General features: G+C 38.6%; 1 protein-coding gene across 1 annotated transcript in view; it reads right to left on the bottom strand.

The window, feature by feature from the left end:
* The window catches only part of CUL4A (cullin 4A), a 41,265-nt gene that overhangs the window by 14,975 nt on the left and 2,443 nt on the right, over nt 1-23,847 (bottom strand). The window contains exons 4-12 of the mRNA XM_009276147.1: nt 23,439-23,554; nt 18,688-18,791; nt 15,437-15,506; nt 13,591-13,664; nt 11,907-12,069; nt 9,310-9,399; nt 7,881-7,963; nt 4,624-4,691; nt 1,601-1,719 (exon numbers count right to left, since the gene is read on the bottom strand). Coding sequence (XP_009274422.1) covers nt 1,601-1,719; nt 4,624-4,691; nt 7,881-7,963; nt 9,310-9,399; nt 11,907-12,069; nt 13,591-13,664; nt 15,437-15,506; nt 18,688-18,791; nt 23,439-23,554 — 887 coding nt within the window. The remainder of the gene's footprint in view (nt 1-1,600; nt 1,720-4,623; nt 4,692-7,880; nt 7,964-9,309; nt 9,400-11,906; nt 12,070-13,590; nt 13,665-15,436; nt 15,507-18,687; nt 18,792-23,438; nt 23,555-23,847) is intronic.

Genomic DNA, 23,847 nt, shown 5'->3' with positions numbered 1-23,847 from the left:
GGAAGGGACCTCTGAAGATCATCTAGTCCACCACATATCCACACTTAGCACAATTTCCCCTTCATTAACACAGCATTTGGACATCTCACAGTCTCTACCAGTTACGTTCATAAATTGCAGGGCATTCCCCCATTCTGCAAATGGCAAACCGAGATACAGAAAGCTAAGTGGCACCTCTGAAATCATAACAAAGTGACTACAGTAGAGCACAGACCTTCACTCCAGTGTGAAGTGGCATGCTCTCTGTGCTTTTTCTTACGTTGGCTCACAAGATAAAAGTTAAGTTCTTGAAACCTCGCTTTACTGCGTTCTGTCGTACAGAATGTTTGAAAGGAGGAGATTCACTGACACTACAGAAAATGGTTTCCAGTTTTTTTGAGTCTGTAAGAAAAGCCATTAAAGGTCTGATTCTGCGAGACATAAGGTACGATAAGCCAACTTAACAACTTGCTGCTGTGAAAGGGGAGGTTCTGGTCCTCCTTCCCTTATTTTCCTACCTGTCCCAAAGTCCTGCTTTGTTCCTTGGGCCAGCACCAGGACTTTTCTGTGAGCCTCTTTAGCTCACTAAACCTGGCATAAAACTGACCTTGCCCAGGTAATGTGCTAAAACAGATCACAAAAGAGTGTATGGAGTGGCAGGCAGCACAAGGATTAAGTCAGGAGCGTGATCTGGGAGCAAGGAAGAAACATACTCCTTCTTGGCCACGGCAAGCTGTTCAGTTGGCCCAGCTGCCTGTGGATCCACAGACTGCATGCATATGGGGACACGGGACAACACCCTGTGGAGCAAACTCCATCTCGGTTCTGGGGGCAGAGGGGAGACTATGTCCCACACGCGTGGGCTGGGCACTGGTGCGCCATGCAGAACTCACGACACGGGTGTGTGGGAAAGGCACCTCTGAAACAAACTGATGTTGTGCACTTAGTCCTGAAGGTTGGTGAACACCTGGGCAATTCAGGAGAGAACTACCACATTGGGAATTATCAACTCCAGAGAGAAATATCTTCTATAAAGCTTTCCTGCTTTCATCTTGCAAGAGCGCTAGAGTGCAAGTTCTCTGGGGCAGCATACTACCTGCATATTGCACCTAGCAAAACAAACCTGAAGCATCTAAATACGACTTTGATGACCTATTTTCAAGGGGAGTATTCCGTTCAAAATAGCTTAAACATTCATCAGCATTGCTGTAGGTTGGTTACATGTAGCACTGCTAGCCTGCAGTAGAATAGCTACATTCTGATGTTCCACTGATTTTGCAGATATGTAAATAGTTGAGTGTATTTGTAGCAAAACACAACATGTAGTACAATCCAGCATACTCTAAACACATGTGCATGTGGCTCTATTTAAAAGCAAGCAAACCAAAATAACTTCTTGTATAACCTTCAAACCCACAAGGAAAGCAATTTCTGAGGAGAAATTTAAACCCAAAACTTAGGTGTTGCTGTTTCTCATCATGTGACTGTTATCAGGGTGGAAGCATTAACATCTCTCCCTGTATTTGCTTAAAACAGAATTTTGATGGTATTATTTTTAGGTTTGATACAAGAAATATCTAACAGCATAAATTTTGACATTAATAAGAGATCTTTGAAATACCTTGATGTATTCACTCCAATGTTGCAAAAGGATCTGCTGCCCACCTTTTACCCGGCTGAACAGCTGGTATGTCTGGGTCAAATCTGATATTCTATTTTCATCGAGCAGGTTATCAAGTCCTAAAAAAAATAAAATTAGAAGAAAGAGCAAATTTGAACACAGCTGAATAAATACAGTTAGAAAGATACTAGAAAATCTCTATGAAATACATCAAAAGGCAAGACCCTCCAGTGCACTTAAAAAGTATGAACTTTTTAAGACTAAATTTCTGAAAGCAAGTGATATGCTCAGGGTTAACATGTCCCCTTGCTTAAACTGGCTGAAATGATTTATGGTATAGTATTTTAAAATCATTTCAACTGAAGTACTTTCCCAACAAGGTGTTGACTGTAAGCCTTTTGCAGAACGTTTATGAACAGTGCTTGATTTGAAGGGTACAGTTTTATCAAGAGATATCACAGAACCTCTAAAGAATGTCAGAAAACAGTAAGCTAAGTAAACTGCCTCAAATTTAAAGTAAAGATAAATACTTCGCAAGATTTTTTCTGTGGAGTGTGGTGAGCCATCTTTTTAGATTAAGAACGTGCTATGAATTGTCTGTGCTCATACGGATGGAATAACACAAGACTACAAATTCCTTCCAAGCAACTTTTGCCTTTATCAATTCACCCTACAAGAGACTAGGCCTTGGACTAACGAATGGAGAAGCAAAGCTCAAGGCAAAACATGAAGCATAACAACTACAGACACATTTTTACATTTGAGAATCAGATGAACATAGTCCCAGTGTAATCAGAGATACATTGTCTGGTGTTGGTGACAGAGGCTTCAGTAATACAGGAGGGTAGCATCAAAGATTTATGGGATTTTTTTAAAATCCAGAAAGCTTGATTTTACACAGGTTGACAATTCATATCATCAGTGTAGTTGACACTGTACAGCTGTCCTACTTCACAAAATATACTTCATTAATCCCAATTTTTAAATGGTATTAGATAACAAAGGATTTTAAATCACTACTGAATTATCCCATTTCTACTATATTCTTCATCTTAAAAATACTTCCAATGTATTTTTTAACTTACATGTTCAGAAAGGCAACCAATGTTCAAGAATGATGTCAGGTAAACTTTTGCATGGTATTTTGAGATTTCCTAAACTTTGAGATATGCCTAAACTTTTGAGATATCAGAAGAATGGACATATTTTAAATGTATGTAAGATGACGTATTACAAAGTCTTGAATACAAGTGACTGGTGTTCTTTTGGCACTGAATAGGGAATTAAGAAATGCCAATTCCATCACATCCAAGCACCACCTCCTATTCATTTAAAGATACCAATACACTAATTGCTTTGTTATAACCTAGATTATAAAGTTTAACCTTCCCTCTTCCTCTGGCATATGAGCTGTGCAACTGAAATAATTATTTTCTCATATACTTGACAAATGAAAAAGACATATAGGAAAGTCCTTTGAGACAAGGCTTCACACAACTTCCAGAAAGCACTGCCACAGCCTTGGAAAAATTTATTATATTCACCATGAAAAAACCCACCAATATATAGTCAATGGCAGTTGTAATAATACAAGAAAAAAGTTTCTTATACATACCCTGCATTTGTAAGCTTCCCTGCATTTGCTTCTTCCCCCCCCCACCATCAAACTGACTACATCACGTGCCTTCTCCTAAGGAACAAAACCTACAAAAGGCAGTATCTTCTTCTACTTGCATGGAATACTAGGATGATATAAGCAAATTACAGTGTGCCCTGGATCAGATGAATGCAGAAAGTTATGCAACTCAAGTGATGTTAGACTTACTTTTTTTTTCTTTTTACTTTTTCTTTTTTCCCTTTTTTTTTTTTTAAAGTGCAGACATAGAATGCAAAAGCTGATCCAACAATACTACAGTCCTAAAACGTAGTAACTAGAAAAACATACAAATCTCTCCATATTTACATAAATGGTACATATACATCATAAACCAAGAAAAAGTTCAGGTTAAAACAAGACCACACACAGTATATCAACAAAAATGTAATTATTCCTACCTTCTGTTTATGATAAGCTAAGATGGAGTGACCACGCTTATTTTTATAAATGTATTGAAAACAGTGAAATAACCTATTCCCAGAGTAGTTCAGAGAAAACTGTGAGCATATGTCTATCTTTAAAGGGGACGAAGCAAGAAGTGAAAGGGCTATGTGTAACAACCTGAAAGTATTAACAAATATGGACGTGATGGAGCTCGAAGATACCAGACTACTAGGGACATCTGTTTTGCAGCAGTAAAGGAAACAAAGATGTACGGACAATTTGCTAGAAGATCTAAAACCTAAAATATGGCTACTGCAGGAAAAGGAAAGGATCATTTAAAGTATTAAAAGATCAGGGGATACTGACCAAGCCCAGAAATTTAGTGAAAAAGGAGAGATTAAAAGTTAAGAGGTACAAAGAAACGGTGATTTGAAGACACTAATGTCTGAACAAGGACTTCCTAAGGAGACCGCAGCTCTTATCTGAAATTGCCATACAAAAGGTAAAACACAGACAAAAGCATATGAAAGTTCATTGCCTTGTAATGTTGTCAGTTCCAATAACTCACGATTCTTGAACTATACAATCACAAGAATATGTGAAGCTATTGCACTTGAGCTGGGTGATTATCCCATAAAAGAAGCTATGACAGTAACTGCAGCTCTCATTTAGAAGTTTATGTAATTCTAGGAAATAAGCAGTTCCAAAGGTTTAATTCCTAAGCCCACTGCTGCAAGTCAAAGGGGATTTAGGAGGTTTAGCAACCTTTACAAATACGGAATTATATTTTAGATATTTGTTTCCACATATACAATTTACTTGTCACAGTGGGTGTAACAGTCATAGGGTCAGCTTTCTGTATCTGTGGAAGTTTTTCCCATGGCTAGTATACCTCCTTAAATAAAAGCTGCGGAGTTTATCATTATTGCAGAGTATGAGAATCTGTCGCTGTTCAGAGATTCCATTAATTTAAAAAAAATACCTTTTTGCAAAATAGCTTTTAAGTGTTCTCCTAGTAGCTGCTTCTCCACACAAGCAATCAGTGGTTTCCTCAGTAAGGCAAGAAAAGTATATTAGAAGTATTAGAGTATAAGGGAATTACCTCCTGTTACAGTGTATTTGTGAATAACTTACATTATAATACAAAAAAAAAAAAAATCAACAATTTTCAATTTCAAATAGAAGCTACAATTTAGGACAAAAATGTCACATGTGATATACGTCAAGAAAGAAAACAATAAACCATGTATGCAATTAAAAAAGAAATTCAGGTTTGAATACTAAAAAGCAAGTTCTTATCCTGTAGAAGAGAGAAGCTTAGATACCAAAAATCAATACAAAAACATTTCTGGAAAAAAGTCAAATTGACATTTTCTTGGAAACAAACAAGCAAACAAACCAACCAACAAAACAAAAACCTCCAAGGGTTTGAACTCCAAAAGACAATACACGCTGGTGATGTTCAAAACTCAAACTTTTCACCTAATTGTGTTATGCACCTACATAAGCATAAATTGAGCTAGAACCACAAGACTCAAATTTGCAAAACATTTTAAAATTATCCTTGAATTTTCCCTACTTTTTACTATTAATGAAATTTCTTTTTGATACATTCACTTTAGACAGGACTGAAAAATAATGGCAAGTTTTCCTTTACATCTTTTATGGCCTAAAAGAAGAAAGAAATGCCTGAAGTACAAAGGAATAATTAATTTCAATGTTTAAACTTCTACCGCTGCTTACAATATGACAACAAAAGACCAACCATTTCTTTCTAAGTTAAGTTTTATAAAACTGGTTCTCAGAGCCTTAATTTAGATTTTCTAGAAGAGAGGTGCTCAACTTGGACTGATGGAAGCCTTTTATGTAGCAGCATCTACTTTATGTCCCTACCTTTGCTAAAACGCCACCTTTCCTGAAACACCCCACCAATGATTTGCCTGACCTTCCATACAATACACAGTTTTAGTCCCTTCATCTTAAAAGGATTAAATTAGCGTTTGGAAAGGTTCAGAGACGGGAACAGAGATGATCAAAGTATGCTGCAGCAGCTACAAGAGAAACAACTGCATGTGTTAGGACTCTTCTTTCTGGGAAGGAGATGACTTAGCAGGGATACAGTGCATTGACAGGCAGGGAAAAGGCGGAAGGGAACTGACTGATCACTTTCCCTTCCAATACAAGAACTGGGGTCATCAGTGATGGTACTGGGAGCCAGACTTAAACAAAAGCAGGCAATTTATCATGTGATGGCTAGTGCACCGGTGGAATGCTTTGCCAAAGGCTGGCACAGATGGAAAAGCTTATGTGAATCCCAGTGAGATAGTGCAAGTGTTTGAAAGGGATCCAAACAGACAAACCACATCAGGTTGAGAAAATAACCCTGAGCTGAAATCAGGCAGACACTAGGAGAGCATCAGGCCATCACATACGCTTACTCTATTCTTTCCCTTCAGTGGTCATAAACGAATATGAAATACCAGTTAGACAGACCCTTGGTCTTAACACATACGGCCATTTTTATGGTCTCTTCCACATTCCCTGAAATTTCCAACTACTGCTATCTACAGCTGCTGATTGTCTACAACAGCAGTAGTAGTCAAGGTTGTATAAAATACCATCCTTTGCCCCAGAAGACCTATTCTGCCTGCAGGGGAAGTAAGAACAATTTGTCTGCTTGAGACTGAAAGGCAGAGCACTATTTCCTAACAAGCAGACAGACAGAATGAGTATTTATCTTGACTGCTAGCTGATGAATGAGCCTGAAGGTACCTTCTGTACGGCCTCAAAGTCATCTACCTCAGTCATCTACTGACTGACCAGGAGACATGCTTATTCTGGTCAGCTGTCCAGAAAGAGACATGTACTGATGGGCCAAATAAATCCCTCTATGGGCTGCAAAAACACACTCTCCACATGTCGCATAAATCTGGTTTGAAGTATTTTGAATGGTGTTTCCCATGACCGTTTTGTCCTGGAAGTATCATTTCCATCTCAAGATCAAACCCAGTAACTAAATTTAACGTCCTTTCTGCTCTTTTCATGCACACCCGGAAAGACAGTATGACCTGAGGACAACTCAAGGGCACTAATTTTAAGAACTGCTGTTTCTTAATGCAAAGAAAGGAAATTAGTGCGAAGCCTTCTAAAAGTAGGTTTCTAAGCCTTTAACTAAGGATGAGATTCAAAGCAAGGACTTGATGTATATCTAGACTGAAAACATAATGATATCAACCTGTTTTTTAACTTAATCAGTAAATAAATATATATATGCTTTAACTTTATACATAGAAATAGTTCCATATATTTTAATGTGACTGATTTTGCCAGAAAAAGCTAGTCACACTGCAATCAGCATTTACAGGAAGAAGATTCAAGTTCAAATATGTACCATGACACGCAATGAACATGTGTGTGAGTATATATAAAGGATGTCTGAAGAAAATAATAAGTTAAAAAGATAATTTTTATTCAGTTATCCTTTTAACACTCAATGAAATGCCAATACATCATCCAGAAAACCAAAAAATAAAATAAAATGTTATGTTCTTTATTAACTGTTATGTTCTTTCTTAAAAAAAAAAAAAAAAAAAAAAAAGCAACAGCTTACTGCAGGACAAATTATATATGGGTTTATAGCATGTCAGTGACTCTGCAGTACTTCCTGAATGCACATTCTTACCCCAGCAAAACGCACATTATTACTCAACACCTGAGTGAAAAAAGGACAAGCTACCTTCCACAATACATTGGCAGCAGTTGAACCAAAGCTGATCTACTGTAAGTTCACATCCTGGACTGCTCATGAGTGATGTTCATGTCCTCTATCCTGTGCCGTAATTTAACCTTTTCTTTTCTTTTTTGCCTAATGAGTCTTTCTTTCCCTCAAAGGATTTGTGGTTAATTTTGTTATCAGTACATGAGTGGCTAAAATCAGCTGCTACTTTGATAATGCAAGTTTAAGTTCTTATGTAATATTTTGTTAACTTCAGTACACACTGATGAATCTTTCTGGACAAATTTCTCCCCTCTTACTCAAAGTATATTTTGATGTTAAAGAAATCAGTTCTGATAAAAATAAAGTCTTAAAAAAACCAAACCGTATCACAAGCACTGTCAACAAGACAGTATCTGTAAGAGAATGCAGAAATAATCTCTGTCTCTCTACAACCGCGGATAATCACACTGTTTTATGATGGATGCTTGACTTACTCTAAGAATGACAAAATTTGTACTCACTGTGTGCTGTGGTCTAAATATGTTATTACTCTGTCTCCTTCTTCTTCCAAACGTTTATTAACATGGTGAAGATATTCTGGGACCTAGCGAGACAAGAGAACGTCAAGTTTAACTGCAAAAGTACGAAAGGCAGATAATCTCGTTTCATGACAATTATTTTAAATTATAAATTTAAAGAGAATACAAATTGGAAAGGACTATTCCACCAGAATGTTATGTACTACATAATCGATATTTTTATTAAACAATGTTATTTTATCTTAAAAGTATTATAACTGCACCTGACAGAAAGGAAGAGAAAAACAGAAATCTGAGAATTTTTCAGAGGAAGTTAATTTTTTCTCAAAACCCTTCTGAGCTAAGCTAGCCCTTAAAATATCACGGAGCAGATTTTCAGTTGGTGTGAACCATATAGTTCTATTATTTCAATGGCAGTTTGTCCAGTGGAATATCTGTCCCTATGGAGACTTAACACATTTAGCACATATTACAACACAGGTATGAAACTCAGGCTTCAAATGATCAAAACAGTTATGTGTATGCGCATACACACATACACATATGCATGTATATGCATATATGTGTACGCATTATGTGCACATGCATAAATATGTGCATGTATACACTGTATAAGTTAGGGCGTTACTCCTTTTGTGTTTTTCCACAGTTTTCCACTAGGCGTGTAAAAGCAGTAAGACTCTTGGTCTCAAAATCTGTGTCGAAGCATTTCACCGCGGGTCCCAGTGGAACGCGAGGCAATGAGGTGAATGGAGCAGATTAGACACAAGGGTTCACCTCTGTGCAATGTAAACAGGAGTTTTCAAAATGCCTGTAGTGACTCAATGTTAAAATGGAATTAATAAAGGTAGTCTTCTGTATTTTAGACCACCACGAAACTCGGCTTTTGATATACGTTTTCAGAGATAACCACATTTGCAGGCTGCCCACTGCAGAGCATAATTTTATCTCAAGAGGACAGAAAACAAAAATGCCTTACGTCTATTTAACTAATAAGCAAAAGAAACAAAACAACAAAGTAAATGCAACGACAGAGTAAAAAAGTAAATGGTTTACTTAAGTATTAAGCACATAGCAGAATGATGCCAGTAGATATTTCACAGCTCTCGGGCAAAAATAATATTGGTGGCACAGCTTTAAGCTTTATGTGGAAATGACTTTCTGATAGCGTGACTTTAGCTACACAAAATGTCACTGGGTTTCTCCACCCTTAATTACGTATTTCAAACACCAAGGCAATCTGGATACTTTGATACAGTACTGTGGTCCCCATCAAAAATGGTGAATGTGTGCTTGCGTACCTGGGCACTAGTGAATTTCATTGAGCATTAATACACCAATCAGTACTACCAGAAGTTCTCACTAGCACATAAAACTAGCATAAAAGCAATCATCTACAGCATGCACCTACCTCTCTTTCTTGCATTAATCTTTGGCCCTCTGCAGCATATAAGCAATTTGTCTCTTCCAGAAACCTCTGTTCAAATGATTCCTTGTAAACCTGCTCAAGAAATTAGTCATTTACATTAAGCTGCCAGTAAGGGTAGCACATTTCGGCTGTCAGGCATAGAGGGCAAGTAAAAACTCAAGAACACACACACTTATGAGAAGTGCCAGTGTAACATTACATTAACACAGAAGTTCTCTGTTTGCCCCCTGGTTTTAGAAAGACTGAGATCAGAGCTGACTTCCCGGTGCAGCAATAGCGTGTTTCAGTCATCAGTACTCAAATCGTCTAAATTGACAGGCTTCTGTTTAAGGTACACAGACCAACACCAGTACCCAGCATAAGCACAGCAATGACATCCAATCCACCTGAGCTCAAGACTCCCACTGATATTTCTGTGGCAAAAAAAATAAGAAGATACTTCCAACTAGTGAAATATTGGCACAAAACAGGTAATTCCCATCAGGAAAATAATAATATGCTCAGTGACACATGTTCAGATCTGTCAGGTTTATCGCAGTGGCCCAAAAGTAAGAAAAATGAATTGAACCAAACAAGGTGACCTCTCTTCCTCCAGGGAAGGAGCAACCAAAAAGGGCACCAACAACAATCACTGACATCGAAAAATTTCTGCGTAACAATTAGCAGTTTAGTCTAGAAAGGAGATAAGTTAGAAAAGACAACTATATAAAATAGTTAAATAATCTGGAAAAGGTAGCTAGGGAATAACATGTAAACAGTGGGACAGTTAGCGAAAAGAAAAAGGAAAGATTCCTTGAGTATGGTGGAAGAATACAAGGAAATACTTCTTCCAAAAAATACAGCAGAACTGTAAAACTCATTATTACATTCTGACCAGGTTTTTCTTATGGACTTTTAAGAGTTTTATTTTTTTTCCAATGCAAACTTAAATATGAAACCTCTGGCTCGACAAGCATTCAGAGCATAATAATTCACTAATTCAGCATCACTCACAGTAGACATCAACTCCCTGCTTCAGTCTTCTTGTTACACTAGCTCCAAGTTCAACAGGATCAAATACTAGATTTCATTTCTTACCTTCCTTGCCTTCAGGATAACTGGAAAAACATGAGTATAACAGTATATAGAGCTATTTTCTGCATAAAACATGTGTAAAGCTCTACAACAGGAAACAGCTATAGAAGAGGATATATGCAAGCAGGAATCAACTTTCAGCAGCTGGTTCTCAATTGCCTAAAAATCAGGAATGAGTAGGAGCTTAATTGTTTTCAAATTAAATATAAGATTGGCTTTATTAATTAATCTTTCTCCAGAAGCTAGTTTCTGTTGAAAGAGGGAGAAGCAGAGATCCTGGAGTAAAATTACAGGATTATAAGCACATCTCTATCTCAATGAAGTGGCGTGTATTACAAAAAACCAGATTAGATTAGGTTAGTTTCCACAGCAAAAAAAGAAAACCACACTTTTGAGCCAATGAAGGAGAATGCAGACCTAAATCCAATTCTGTAAGAAGGATCCAGTAAAGGGGAATGTTTACCTTCAGCAGAGTACATTGCTAAAAAATGTTAAAAACTCAACACCTACAAGAATTTGATGCAGTCAGAGAAGGCAAATAACAATGGGGGGAAAAAAAAAGTGGGAAAAAGCACACAAATCAGATCTGCACCTTCAGGTTGTGTGATCTGAAAAAATCATTGACAGAAGTTTGCCTTCTCTCTTGAACAGAATAATTAATTTTTTCTGGTACACTAGAGACAGTTATGGATGAAAGTCAGAAGGGTTAACATGAAAGGCAGAAAAGCAGGTAAACTGCCTGACCAAAAAGGACTATTTAATAGTCTTCTATGCAGTCTTCCTCTCCAAACTCTTTTTTAAGCCTTCAGCCAGTTTCGTAACACTGTACACCACTTGGGAACGAGCAACCTCAGCAGTTTGTAAGAATGAAAGACAGCTCGTAAGTTTTATTGCACATCACACAAAGCTGCAATGTTGAGCAGAGAACAACATACACCAGAGTCAGAAGCACAACATTTTTTATTCTATTTGGTTACTTAGTATCTACACTAATAGAAAGTTCCAGTAAGTTACAGATTGACCTTATCTATTTGGAAACATTGGCCTTAACTTTACATCTCATTCTATCCTTGGCATCTCTGCTAAGAATTTGCCAATGCAGTGATTTTTTTGTGTACAGACCCGGGATCTGGACTCCAAAAAGCCTTTTTACAGTGAGGGAGGTGGTCTTTTTTGGTTGCTATGTTTAACCAGCACTAGGATTAGGAAACCAGTGATTAAGACAGACAAAATATTACACATACTAAAAGACTTGCAAACCTATTATTTAAGAGTCTGTAGGCCACTATGTGAGCTAAGAAAAACAGGCAAAGAGGTCTCATTTACAAACAGAGAATGAAAGATTGTGCATCGGGTAAAGAAAAGGCAACCTTATCAGTCTAATAGCTAGATTTTGAAGCACATTTACTAAAAGAATAAAATTATTTCCGTACAACACACAAATTAGAAGAGTCCAAACTCTGTTTCTAAACGTAGGTGTTATTAGTAAAGTTTGCTGTACTCACCTGCAGATCAGAGAGCATGCTCAACAAGCTCCGCAGCAAACTTCTGTCCACAGCTTCACCATTCCGTTCTCGTTCAATCAGCAGGAGGATTCCATCAATAGTCTTGTTTTGAACTTGCTTGTCACTAATGACATGATTTCTAAATAACTCTAGCCCCATATCCCTGTGTGAATATTGAAAATTAATAAATCACACTTTTGATTCTTTCCAAAAATCTGTATCTCAGTTTGAGAAAAACAAATACATATAAAATATATATCGTGTATATATATTACACAGAAAGAGAATATATTAATGGTGTGTATATACTTTTGGTGCTGTCCACTAAGAAAAGTATAACAAGAATTATCATAATACCAGGCCACATGCTACCAGATGCATTCACTTCAGCTAACAACTGTGACCAGCCTGACCACATTTCACATAATATACTGTACAACATTCTCTGCTTATTAAAAAAATTACTGTTATAAAAATAATAAAAAATCTGAACATAGACCTTAACATAAGATTCCCTGGATCAGTCAATCCATGTGTAATTTACAAGTTTTGTTTAAAAGCATGAATTCTCTGTATGCTTAGGACCTTATGATCACCTGTATCAGATTCTTGTTTTATTCCAAGAGGATGAGGAATGGTGCCTCTATGCCATGAAAAAACCAAGTATTAAACATTGTCTTGGCCAAGGAAAACAGAGGAATCTTAGGTAAAACTTGTTATCTCCAATATCCGTCCTCTCATGCATCAGGATTTCAGTAAGAGAAATTTTCCCAGTATGAGGAAGAAAGACACAAAGTATGAACAGATCCCTTCAATGACATTCAGTAAAAGGAAGCCTAACACAAAGAGTTGGAGGAAAACTACTGCAGAGGTCGGGAAGAAAGATGTCTGCAGGACAAGTGAGGGGTGGGAGAAGGATGCCAGGTTTCTCAGACAGCCTGAGGAACTCCCGAGAGCACAGAAGCCAGCCAGGCAGGGAAAAGGCACTCTCTCACTTCAGTACTTTATCTACATCTTTTTTTGCTTTAGGTGGAGTACCGATACCAGAAATTTTTGGCAAAGCCTAGGTTTGTTTGCTCAGGCGATGATATAAAATGCCCCTCAGGAGGGATGCTGAAAAACAGAATGCGCAAAGACGTGACTGTGGTGTGCCAAAAGTACAGCAGCATCTAGGGGAGCTGGCTTTCATCTCAACACGCTGAGCCACTGATCTCGACTCTCAAGAGGCCAGTGCTGGAAAGATGATCTGTACCTTGTCAGTGTATCTGACTTATTTAAAAAACAACTGAGCAAGAAGTTGAGCACTGAATTTTGTCAAAACCAAGAGCACCTAAAGTAACACTTGGCCCAGGGTTAAGGTGCAGAAGCATCAGCCCAAGGAGGTTCCCCACACAGCCAGCCTCACCCAGGCCGTGACAACTACAGCTATACATATGCCTTGACTTTTAAGCATATGTTCACAGACCTTTTTCTTTTTTTACCTTCACTTTACAATGAATATTCCTGGGGAAGGAGGAAATGACACATGCATACACTGACACATGTATTTCCATAAATTAACAGAAAATTTTAGAGACCTATTACACAGATCAAATATAATGTGAAAAATTTATTTTCAACCTTTACAAATATAATAGCATGTTCAAACTCTAAAGCTTTGAGTAATTCTTCCATGGATACCTACCATATAGAAGGAAGCATTGAATTCTGAAGTACATATGTACGATCCAAAAATAGGAAAATGCTTCTGATCATGATCTGAAAATACATAAAGAAAATGTTTCTCTTCACCATCATGTGGCATTTTAAATTATAAAGCAAATTCTGAAAAACTACATCACGTAGTCATGCACCTGAATTGCTGATGCACGTATTTTCAGCTTTTGTGGTGACCTGTACAGCCACTGGTATGTAGTTTATTGATGTTAATACTATTACTAAGCGGTATTACCAAGTACATCCGGGACAGTTTTCAAATTCATGACCATTAACTAAGCACTTTTATTAGCCTGTTACGAGTTTTAGTGCTACTGAGATACATAAGCCATTCAAGCAGTACCACCAAGACATTCAGTAAACACCCTGAAATAGCATGCTGCCATGGTTTTTGCTTTTTAAAAAAAGAAGCTTTAAGCAGAGACAGTAATAAGCTGTGCAACAGATCTTTTCGTAATAAAAGTTAGCTGCCAAAATTCATGAGAAAAATAGGGATACATTAATTCTAACAGGAAAAAGAAGGTATAAAAATATATTATCTTTTTTTTAATTAAAAAAGTGGGAGAAGGAGGTGGGTTTTTAGCTTATTACTCTTTCACATTCAAAATCCATTTTTAACTTTGCTCATAAAAAGGCTGCCCAGCTTTCAGTTTAGCATAAAACAGGATGTCAGTAACTAACTCACCCCCAGGCCAGCTACAGAGATTGCTATCCCCAGCTGCCCACCTACTCCTCCCCTAAAAGGTTTCACTGCTTCTGAAGCAATTCTCAAGCTGACACTGTTTCTGGCCAATCATATTAAAGTAAAACAGCAGCGAGGCTGATTCTTTTTTCTTAAATACCACAGGTGCTAACTCAGCACATGAACAAGAAAGCCACTTGCTACAGGTTGTTGCTTTGAGGAGAAAAAAATAATAAAATAAAAAAACCCACTCAAAAGTAATTAAAGTGAACAGAGTTCACAGTAAAAGCCTTTTTTTAAAAACACAGGTCCAGTTTAATTACATTTTCAAGGCAATAAACTGCATTTCTATTTTCATCAGACTGTTGAATTTGTTTTGAATAGTTTCCATAATGCTTTCCATTTTTATTTCAGATAAAAATCACATACCTCTGCCCATCCCCCACATGGGAGGGGAGAGGGGTGGATTCGAGGAATGAAAATAGAAATTCCACCATTTTGGGCATCTGTAGGCAACGCTAAGTGACAATGCGATGAAAACTCATTGTAAAATGCTGGTTTAGAATTATAATGATGCATTATTAAAGGGACAATTCACACAGAGTGTCTTTGAGAAAGGATTTTTTTCTGTAACATAATTCATTGTGGAGGTAGAGGACAAGAAGAAGGGCAGAAAGAAAGAGAGAGTTTCACTTCTTTAATCTTCCTGTTTCTTAGCCCTATAGTCATGAAAATCATCCCCGCTTTGCAAAAAAAAAAAGTCACAAATTAACCTAGCTCTTGGAGCTACCTAAAAGCAAAGATTGTGGATTCTCCAATTACTTAAAATTACCAACAGCAAACAATTTCAGCATAGCGTGGTTAGTTTTTCTTTCCACCCATAGAAAACAGGTGTCACAATATATTTCTGAGTGATATTCCAACTTCATATGAAACTGATGAAAGTCAGTCAACACAGCAGAACGTAAGTTTTCAACAAAACCACCCCCAGCTAGCAAAGGGGAAAGTGAAAAGCAATGCTGAAACTTGGAGGAGGAGGTGCAATGCAGTCCCAAGTTAAAACCATGACAAACTCATTTTTGCCAGATTTCACACCTCAAGGATACGTTTTCTGAACAAACATTCAACTTACCATTTGTCTGCAATGATCTTGCCAGCATTTATTTATCTTCTTTAAAAATAAGAGACTATCCAGAGAATCTGTACAGCACCTATTAAGGAAAACTAGCTTGCCAGTATCTTTTGAGGCCAGATTCTGGAGATGATTCCAGTGACGAGTGGCATTCCTCAGGGGTCGGTATTGGGACCGGCACTGTTTAACATCTTTGTCAGCGACATGGACAGTGGGATTAAGTGCACCCTCAGCAAATTTGCCGACGAAACCAAGCTATGTGGTGCGGTTGACACGCTGGAGGGAAGGGATGCCATCCAGAAGGACCTGGACAGGCTTGAGAGGTGTGCCCATGCAAACCTCATGAAGTTCAACAAGGTCAAGTGCAAGGTCCTGGCCATGGGTTGGGGCAAGCCCAAGCACAAAGACAGGCAGGGCAGATTAAGAGCAGCCCTGAGGAGAAGAACTTGGGGGTGCTGGTTGATGAGAAGCTCAACATGACCTGGCAATGTGCGCTTGCAGCCCAGAAAGCCAACCATATCCTTGGCTGCATCAAAAGAAGAGTGACCAGCAGGTCGAGGAAGGCAATTCTCCCCCTCCACTTCGCTCTTGTGAGATCCCACCTGGAGTACAGCGTTCAGCTCTGGGGCCCCCAACATAAGAAGGACATGGACCTGTTGTGAGTCCAGAGGAGGGCCACGAAGATAGTCAGAGGGCTGGAGCACCTCTTCTATGAAGACAGGCTGAGAGAGTTGGGGTTGTTCAGCCTGGAGAAAAGAAGGCTCCAGGGAGACCTTAGAGCAGCCTTCCAGAACCTGAAGGGGGCCTACAAGAAAGCTGGAGAGGGACCTTTTACAAGGGCATGTAGTGATAGGACAAAGGGTAATGGCTTTAAACTGAAGAGAGTAGGTTTAGATTAGATATAAGGAAGAAATTCTTCACTATGAGGGTGGTGAGGCACTGGAACAGGTTGCCCAGAGAGGTGGTGGATGCCCCATCCCTGGAAGTGTTCAAGGCCAGGTTGGATGGGACTTTGAGCAACCTATCTAGTGGAAAGTGTCCCTGCCCATGGCAGGGGGGGTGGAACTAGATGATTTTTAAGGTCCCTTCCACCCCAAACCATTCTATGATTCTATGATCTTTGCCAGCCATTAAGCAAAGCTGCTCCATGGATATTCCGATGTTACTGGGACTGCCCAGGGAAAACCAGTTAATTGCAGAGCTTCTGCCCAGCAGAGGGGCTGGCAGTTCTCCAAAAGGCCTCCCTATGTTTTCAAGGAATAACACTCACTGCTCTTCAGTAATATCATCTAGTGGCTGTACCGTATAACTCTGGTATAGATTTAAACAAGAAATCCCACCAGTGTCAAAAACAAGCTTGTCACCAACTGAGGTGAGAGGGATACAAAGGTTTATTTTGTTTTTTTAATGAGTTCACACTGTGCACAACAGGAGTGACCCTAATCTCTTAAAAGCAGTTACAGTTCTAAATAATCCTCAACAAATCCAAATACCGCTCTTCTCATATACATCTCCAGGTCTCCTTAAGTAAACTCTATAGTTTTCTTCATTACACAACAGATCCAACTGTTATTTATGAATAACAGAATTCTAATATATCATATGAGTAAACTCAAATGTGGCTTTACTTTCCTTTCCTGCACAGTATCATCTCTAACTCCCTCTGGCCAAATCTGATTAATCTGATCTCATGCCCTTGGGATATAAAGTGGTATACCTGTAAAATATAAAATTCTCAACTCTCCAAACCACCGGTTCTGTCAGGGGTGGGGAGAAAGCAAAGTTTTAAAACACCAGCTTTAAAACATCTCTTTAGAAGATCATCTGAAGTCTGAAAAGCCAGGGATGCAAAAATTGGTTGACTGTACTGCTTTAAAGCAGACTATAAGATTTGGTTCTTAGAGATCAGTTATGTTTAAGAGACTACTGTACTGACTAATGTACTTTTTAGTTAGATGTGATTTTAAATGCATCGAAGTAAATGTAATGAAAAAATCAGCTGCCATATAAAAGGTGAATTCACAATGCTGATTTACGTACCAATGTTTCTTATGTGCTACGTAGAAGCCAGACTCCTTAACTAGGACTCAGAAAAACCAAACCAAAAACCATGTTGTGACTTAGCTAGATAACGGGGGGGGGAGGGGAAAATTGATCTTTTTTATGAGTGTAGGCACTTACCTGGGGAATGCAGTGAACTGAGAAATTGAGAGTCACAATCCAAAGCACATTCAAGGCATTCGCCTGGAAAGAAGGTTCTTTCTAGGCCCTAGTCCCTTGCTTCTTTCTGTTTTAGCTTATCATTTTCTGCTAATAAAATACATACAGAAACCGAGGAAACACTGCTAGCACCCAAAGTACTGTAGTATCTGTTCAGTATGGCACCCTCCAGCATCTGTTTGCAAAGGCACTCTCGAGGAACACGGGGACAGCCAGGTAGGCGTAGACTCTATTTATCCTACTGCCTGAGCAAATGCAACCCCTATGCTATTACACAAAAGACAACTACCACATAAAGAACAGTCTCAGCATGAAAAGCACGATGGGATTCAGAAAACAAGGCTGGCTACACCCAAGTGTCCAGAGAAGATCTACAGGCACTTCTGCGACCAGTTCAGCCAGAAGAAAAGCCCAGCAACGTAACCTGAGAAAACTATGGGGAAATTTACCACAAAACTTCAGGTTACTGTGCGTCCCAAGACAGCCAAGTGACCTCCTGAACTTAAAGCTCTCTCCCAAGAACCTCATGAGATACCTAAAGGGCTCGCTGAATGCCTCCGTGACACATTGCTGCTGACCAGTAGTTACTACTGGTCAAACAGGTATACTTCATGTTTGAGAATTCTTTTACAGAAGACACTGTTGTTGAAAACTACTGCGGTGATTTTTTTTCTTTTTTTTTTTTTAAACCATTGCTGCTGTAAGCATCTCCACTACTCAACTGCTATAAAAATCCATACCTGCTGTTAAATCTCATAGTGCTACTGAAATTTTCTAGATTAGGTGTAAAATTCGCATTCCTATTAAAATGATAAGTAAATTGTTATTAGCATGCTACTTATCTGCACACAAAAATTATTCATCCAGATGACTAAAGTTGCTTATGCCTGATTTGAAAATATGTAAGTGGTCAACAAAGAACCTCTTTAACACACTGGCAATTACTGGTGTAATTTTTACAAAGTGTTGGTTTAAAAAATAATGATTTAAACTAACCATTCTAACCATTTCTGTGCACAAGAAAAGGATATTCTCTAAATTGAAGGATTTGTGCTTTCACATGATCTTCACAGACTTGTCGCAGCTGTTTGTACAGTGTAGCAGAGACTTTGTAAGAACAGAGATTTTCAACAGCCTAAAAACAAAAAAGATTGTGAATGAGATAAAAAAAAAAACAACTCAAATTTTTGTGCCTGTGTAATCAAGGCCAACAACAAAGAGAAAAAAAAAAATCAACATTATCTGTCCAAGCTATACATAAAAACAAAGTATCAAAATGAAATTGTCCAAAATATGTAGAAAAATTAAGACTTCATGATTCCTTTCTGATTTTGGTCCCTTCTTATACTGTCAAATTTCATGTACAAACAAGGTCCACCATCACCATCTGGGTCATATTTCAGAGGTGCTGTTAAACATTACAAGAATTCCCCCCCCATGAATACTGCTCAGCAGCAGAACTCTTCTTGTAGGTCCATTTTGTGCCTCCTCCAGCACACGCACACATGCACTTTCTTGGGGGGAACACAATAATATCAAGTATTTTCATTTCTTAATAACTTTAAGGTAGACATTTCAACCACTCTCTCTAAACAGTAAATGAATACAGCTGGTTTCCTGTCACTTTATTAACTTATTTCTTTCCAAATATTTCCACTGATTCACACACTCGTGCTAAGGTATGTAAACTGAGGGGAAAAAATAAAGAAAAACAACACCCCCCCCACATTAATCATTAAATAAAGACTTGAATTGATTTATTGGGACCTCATGGGATTTAGTTGAGTATTTATCCATAGCTAACGATTCTGCCCAAAACCAAACGTTCTTGTGGTCACTACGTTAATGTAAATTGAGTTGTTAGCAGCTGACCTAGACTACAGAGACAGCTCTGCACATCTCTAGCATACTGCTGTTCAGCTATTCAGTAATTAGTTTGTCTTACACTAACATTTTTTCCTCACAAGAAACTCAATGAGAATGCCAAAGAGAAAACGTAGCCTTGCTTGATACCACTGCCTATATTTAGACTTTGTTCCAGGCACACTTTATTTTAACTTCTGTGCTGTATTTCAATAAATTATTTTATTAATAGACCATAGCATTTGAAATGAATCACAATGAAGGCAGCCAAATGTTCTGTGAGAACTGTAAAGTTTACAGTAAGTATTTTTGGCAATTCAGTGCTTCATACAAAATTATCCAAAGAAGTCGGACATGATTTTCAGAACTAAAAATCCAGCTGTCTCTTCCTTTAACTTCACCTCAACTGCCTTTATGCTGTGAGGTGATACTGCAGAGAACATTGCCTAAGATTTAAAGCACTATTTCACCTGGACAACTAAAACCGGCCCAAGAATGTTTTCCTTTGCTCCCGAGGATTTATAGTGTCATATTTTGTTGATGAATTTTCCGACAGCATCAAGGAACTTGGACGAAGTCTCAGTATTTTCCCAGTGCTTGGTGTTTACTCACTTCCCCCCAAATTTTAGCTTTTTTGGGTGTGTCTTATTTCTTTGTAATATGAAATGCTATGCTGCCCAATGCCAGCATGTAACTCTTTGTCAAAGCATTAGTAAATGTTCTTCACTCTGTTTCAGTTTAAGACCACACACACACACGTGCTAGCAAGTGGATGGGTCAAGAGAGAGGTGAGGGGGAAAGTGGGGCTGCTTCTTTGAGCAGCAGTGCTTTTTAAAGCGTAATTCAAACTGCAGCTGTATCACCTCAGTGACGCCTCTACTAGCTGTTTCTGCTTTTTTTGATGGGGGGGCATGAGATCCAGTCATTTCCTCCTCCTTCTTCACCTTTTGTTTCATTTGGAGTTTTTGCTGCCTCTCTGAAGAAATTTGCTTTGACTTTTATTCATCTTGCACACAATTAGTCTGGAAAAAAGCTACAGTAATTATCACATCTACAAGGATACGAGAAAGACAACACTTTCAGACTTTTCACCTACACAAATCTAGTAAAAGTTCTGTTTCAAATCAACCTTTTGATAGCTTGTTGTGAGCAGAGTCTTCTATTTTAGCATTTAGCATGCAAATTATTGCTACTTCTTGTATTATTTCCTCTATAGGTTCTAACATACTGAATAGTTTGACTTCCAAAACACAAAGTGAATCTGCTTCCCAGAGATCTCCCCATGGGGTAATTCTAACCTACCTGATGTCATTTTATTTAAATGCACATTAACTATGGCTTCCTCAATTTTGATACAATATTAAAGCAAGCAAACAAACACACACAACTATCACACAGTGCCTATGTTATGTTTTTCATCTGGTCTTAAAAGAGATAAGTAGAATGACATCTGCAACAGTATTCACACATAATCATTTTGCAGATAGTTTGTTATGTTTCCTATGACATAGCCCTTCCTATCCATCCATCCACAATATAAAAGTCTGAAATAAAAGTCTGGTCAGGACTCGCATCACTTTTTTTCCTTCACTACTACACCGTTCTGCTCTATGCCCTCCAGAAGGGCAGTGCTGCCCCATTTCAGGTTATTTAGGGCCTTGCTGCAAAGGGAATTTTCTTTTTCCATTACTTTTATCAGTCACTCCTCACTCGGCAATTCTTTGCACTGCCCCACTTTCTCTATCCCATCAAGTATAAGCTACTTCTATCAAAATCTGTGCAATCTACCATCAATCCCAGACATCATTTCTATTTTAGTCGCAAAAAATTGGCTGCCACCCTCCCATTGCTCACTGACTATGTCTCTGCCAAGCACCTTCATGCCTGATCCCATGCTGCCTCTAATGCCTGGAAAGGAGTATCCTTCGGGCTTCCCACAAAGCCTTGTCATTGTTCTTCAGTTTTTCCTCAGCCACCGTGCCAAATGAAATAAATAAATCAGAAAGTTCAAAGGCAGGCTGGTACACCAGCCCGCTCACCGCACTGAACTCTAGTAGGCCTCTCACTGCCAAAAAAAATAAATAAATCAGAAAGTTCAAAGGCAGGCTGGGACACCAGCCCGCTCACCGCACTGATCTAGTAGGCCTCTCACTTCCTCCCATAATGTCAGATAAAGACGCAAAAAAAAAAAAAAAAAAAAAAAGCGCCCTGATAGTAAAAACTGATGCACACAGAGAAATTCTCCCCTGTGGATGACTCGGTGCTCACCAACAGGCAGTTAAAACAATCTGTAAGTACAGATCAGGTTTCCAACGGATGCTAAACTTCATCTTTTATTCCTTTGGCAGGAGAGTAAGTACCTATGTATGCATAGGCACACTGACCGCCACCACCCACTGTGTAGAAATCTTGCTGATTTGCACTGCTGCCTTACAGATTATTGGACTGGCCTTGTGCAGTTTTTACAAATAAGCAGGCAAACAGAAAAAGCAAGAAGTACAGTTCTCCCTTCATAGTTTATCTGAAATCTCTCTCCTCCTCTTCTGCCAAAACTCAAGTCTGTACCCTGGCAATTTCATACCCATATTACTCTAATCTCATTTCTGAGCTTCTGAAAACATGTTAGGTAACGCTCAAAGCATCTGTGGGTTTTTTTTTTTTTAGCTAGGCATGAAAAAGTAGGATTCTTCAAATGCTGAGCTTAAAACCATAAAATGTATTATGTAATTCAAACTCTGCAAACCTGCAAGTATTAATAGATGAATATATCACAGTCGTTATCTATTTAAAGGGAATAAATTATATTAAGTCAATATGCATTTACATAATCAGCCATTTTAGACCCACACATTATATATCCTAACTAATCACAGAGACAAGTATAATCAGCTCTCAAATTCATCCTGATTTTCTTGAGCATGGACCCAATATGGACTGCTGGCTTTCTCCTCTCTCACAGTCTGCACTTTGCAGACAACATCAAACCTACCTCAGCTGAACATTTAGAAAATTTTAGGTGAGCATAATAATGTCTTAAGTCCTGATCTGGCAATGAGAGCCGCATCTGCAGATCAAACACCTGCACCCACAGAAAACTCGTAACAATCTATGTAGCACAACTTAGCGCATCAGTAATTTTTTGAAACATGACCACTGTAAGAAATTACCACTTCAGTGAAATATCTCAAAGCATGAAATACCTCAAAGCACATACGTTTAAAATAATATAGAACTAAACCATATATAAATTGAGAAAGTAGAAAGGAAGAAATGGCTCATGAGTATTTCTCTATTTTACCCTCCCTAGCCCCTGCTCCAGTAGTCCAAATGTTCCAGAAATATTTTTTCACCATTTTAATAAAAAAATTAAGATCCCAATAGTTATGAAAATGTAACAGTAATCTGAACCACAGGTAAACTGACAGTTTATTGCCTGCTCAACGAAGATTCCTTTTTAATTCCCCAAAGGGTATTGATGCTGAAGTCTAATTGTTATTATCTAATAATAACAAATATTTCAACATTACTATACACAAGAGACGAAAGCATGTACAAAAGGAGAAATCATCATAAAATATGTATCTGCATAACCCAGTGAGAGTAACATCCCGTTTTCGGCATCTTGGGTAGGCACAGTATTGGAGACATCGAGACTTAAATCTCAACCCTGCCCGGGCACAGCCTTCCGTCTCTCCCAACATAAACTGCTTTTTCATGGGCCCAGATCCTGGTAACTCTCCAACAAACTGCTATACAAAACTGCAAACTGATTAGAAACAGAATATGGAGCGAACAGTTCAGAAAATATAATCAGCTTTTAACAACTCAAAATGCATTATGTTAAATATGTAGCTCTGTGAAAGTCCCAAAGCAGTTAATTTTCCTTCTGTTAAACTGAAAAGAACTCTACGCGCCTTACCTGGTAGAGCTCTTCAAGGTTGTATTTAATAGAAATGCTACTCTGTATCGCTCCCACCGCTTCATGAAGTTTTTGCCAGGTGTCCTGAGTATAATTATCTGGTAATTTGGGCCTTTCTGTGAAGGAAGATACAGGTAGTTGAAAACTAGCCGCCCAATGAGAGTCTGCAGCAATCTTTCTCACCCTGCTTCATTAAGTTCTGCCAAGCCGTGTTGCGCTTGATCGTTTAAGTTTGGCACAAGGACAGGGTTACTAACTCCTCCCAAGGCCACGAAACCTTTGCGCGGCGCGCTTGACCCCGCAGCCGGCCGGCCCCGCACACGCCGGGGCGCCCGGGGCCGGAGCGCGGACCCTGCCCGGCAAGGGCAGAGCCGGCACCGCGACCCCGCCCGGCGGCGTCGGGGCCGCT

Source organism: Aptenodytes forsteri, unplaced genomic scaffold (assembly GCF_000699145.1).
Source record: "Aptenodytes forsteri isolate BGI_AS27 unplaced genomic scaffold, ASM69914v1 Scaffold96, whole genome shotgun sequence".
NCBI classification, from domain to species: Eukaryota; Metazoa; Chordata; class Aves; order Sphenisciformes; family Spheniscidae; genus Aptenodytes; species Aptenodytes forsteri.
This window is presented reverse-complemented; position numbering and strand designations above follow the sequence as displayed.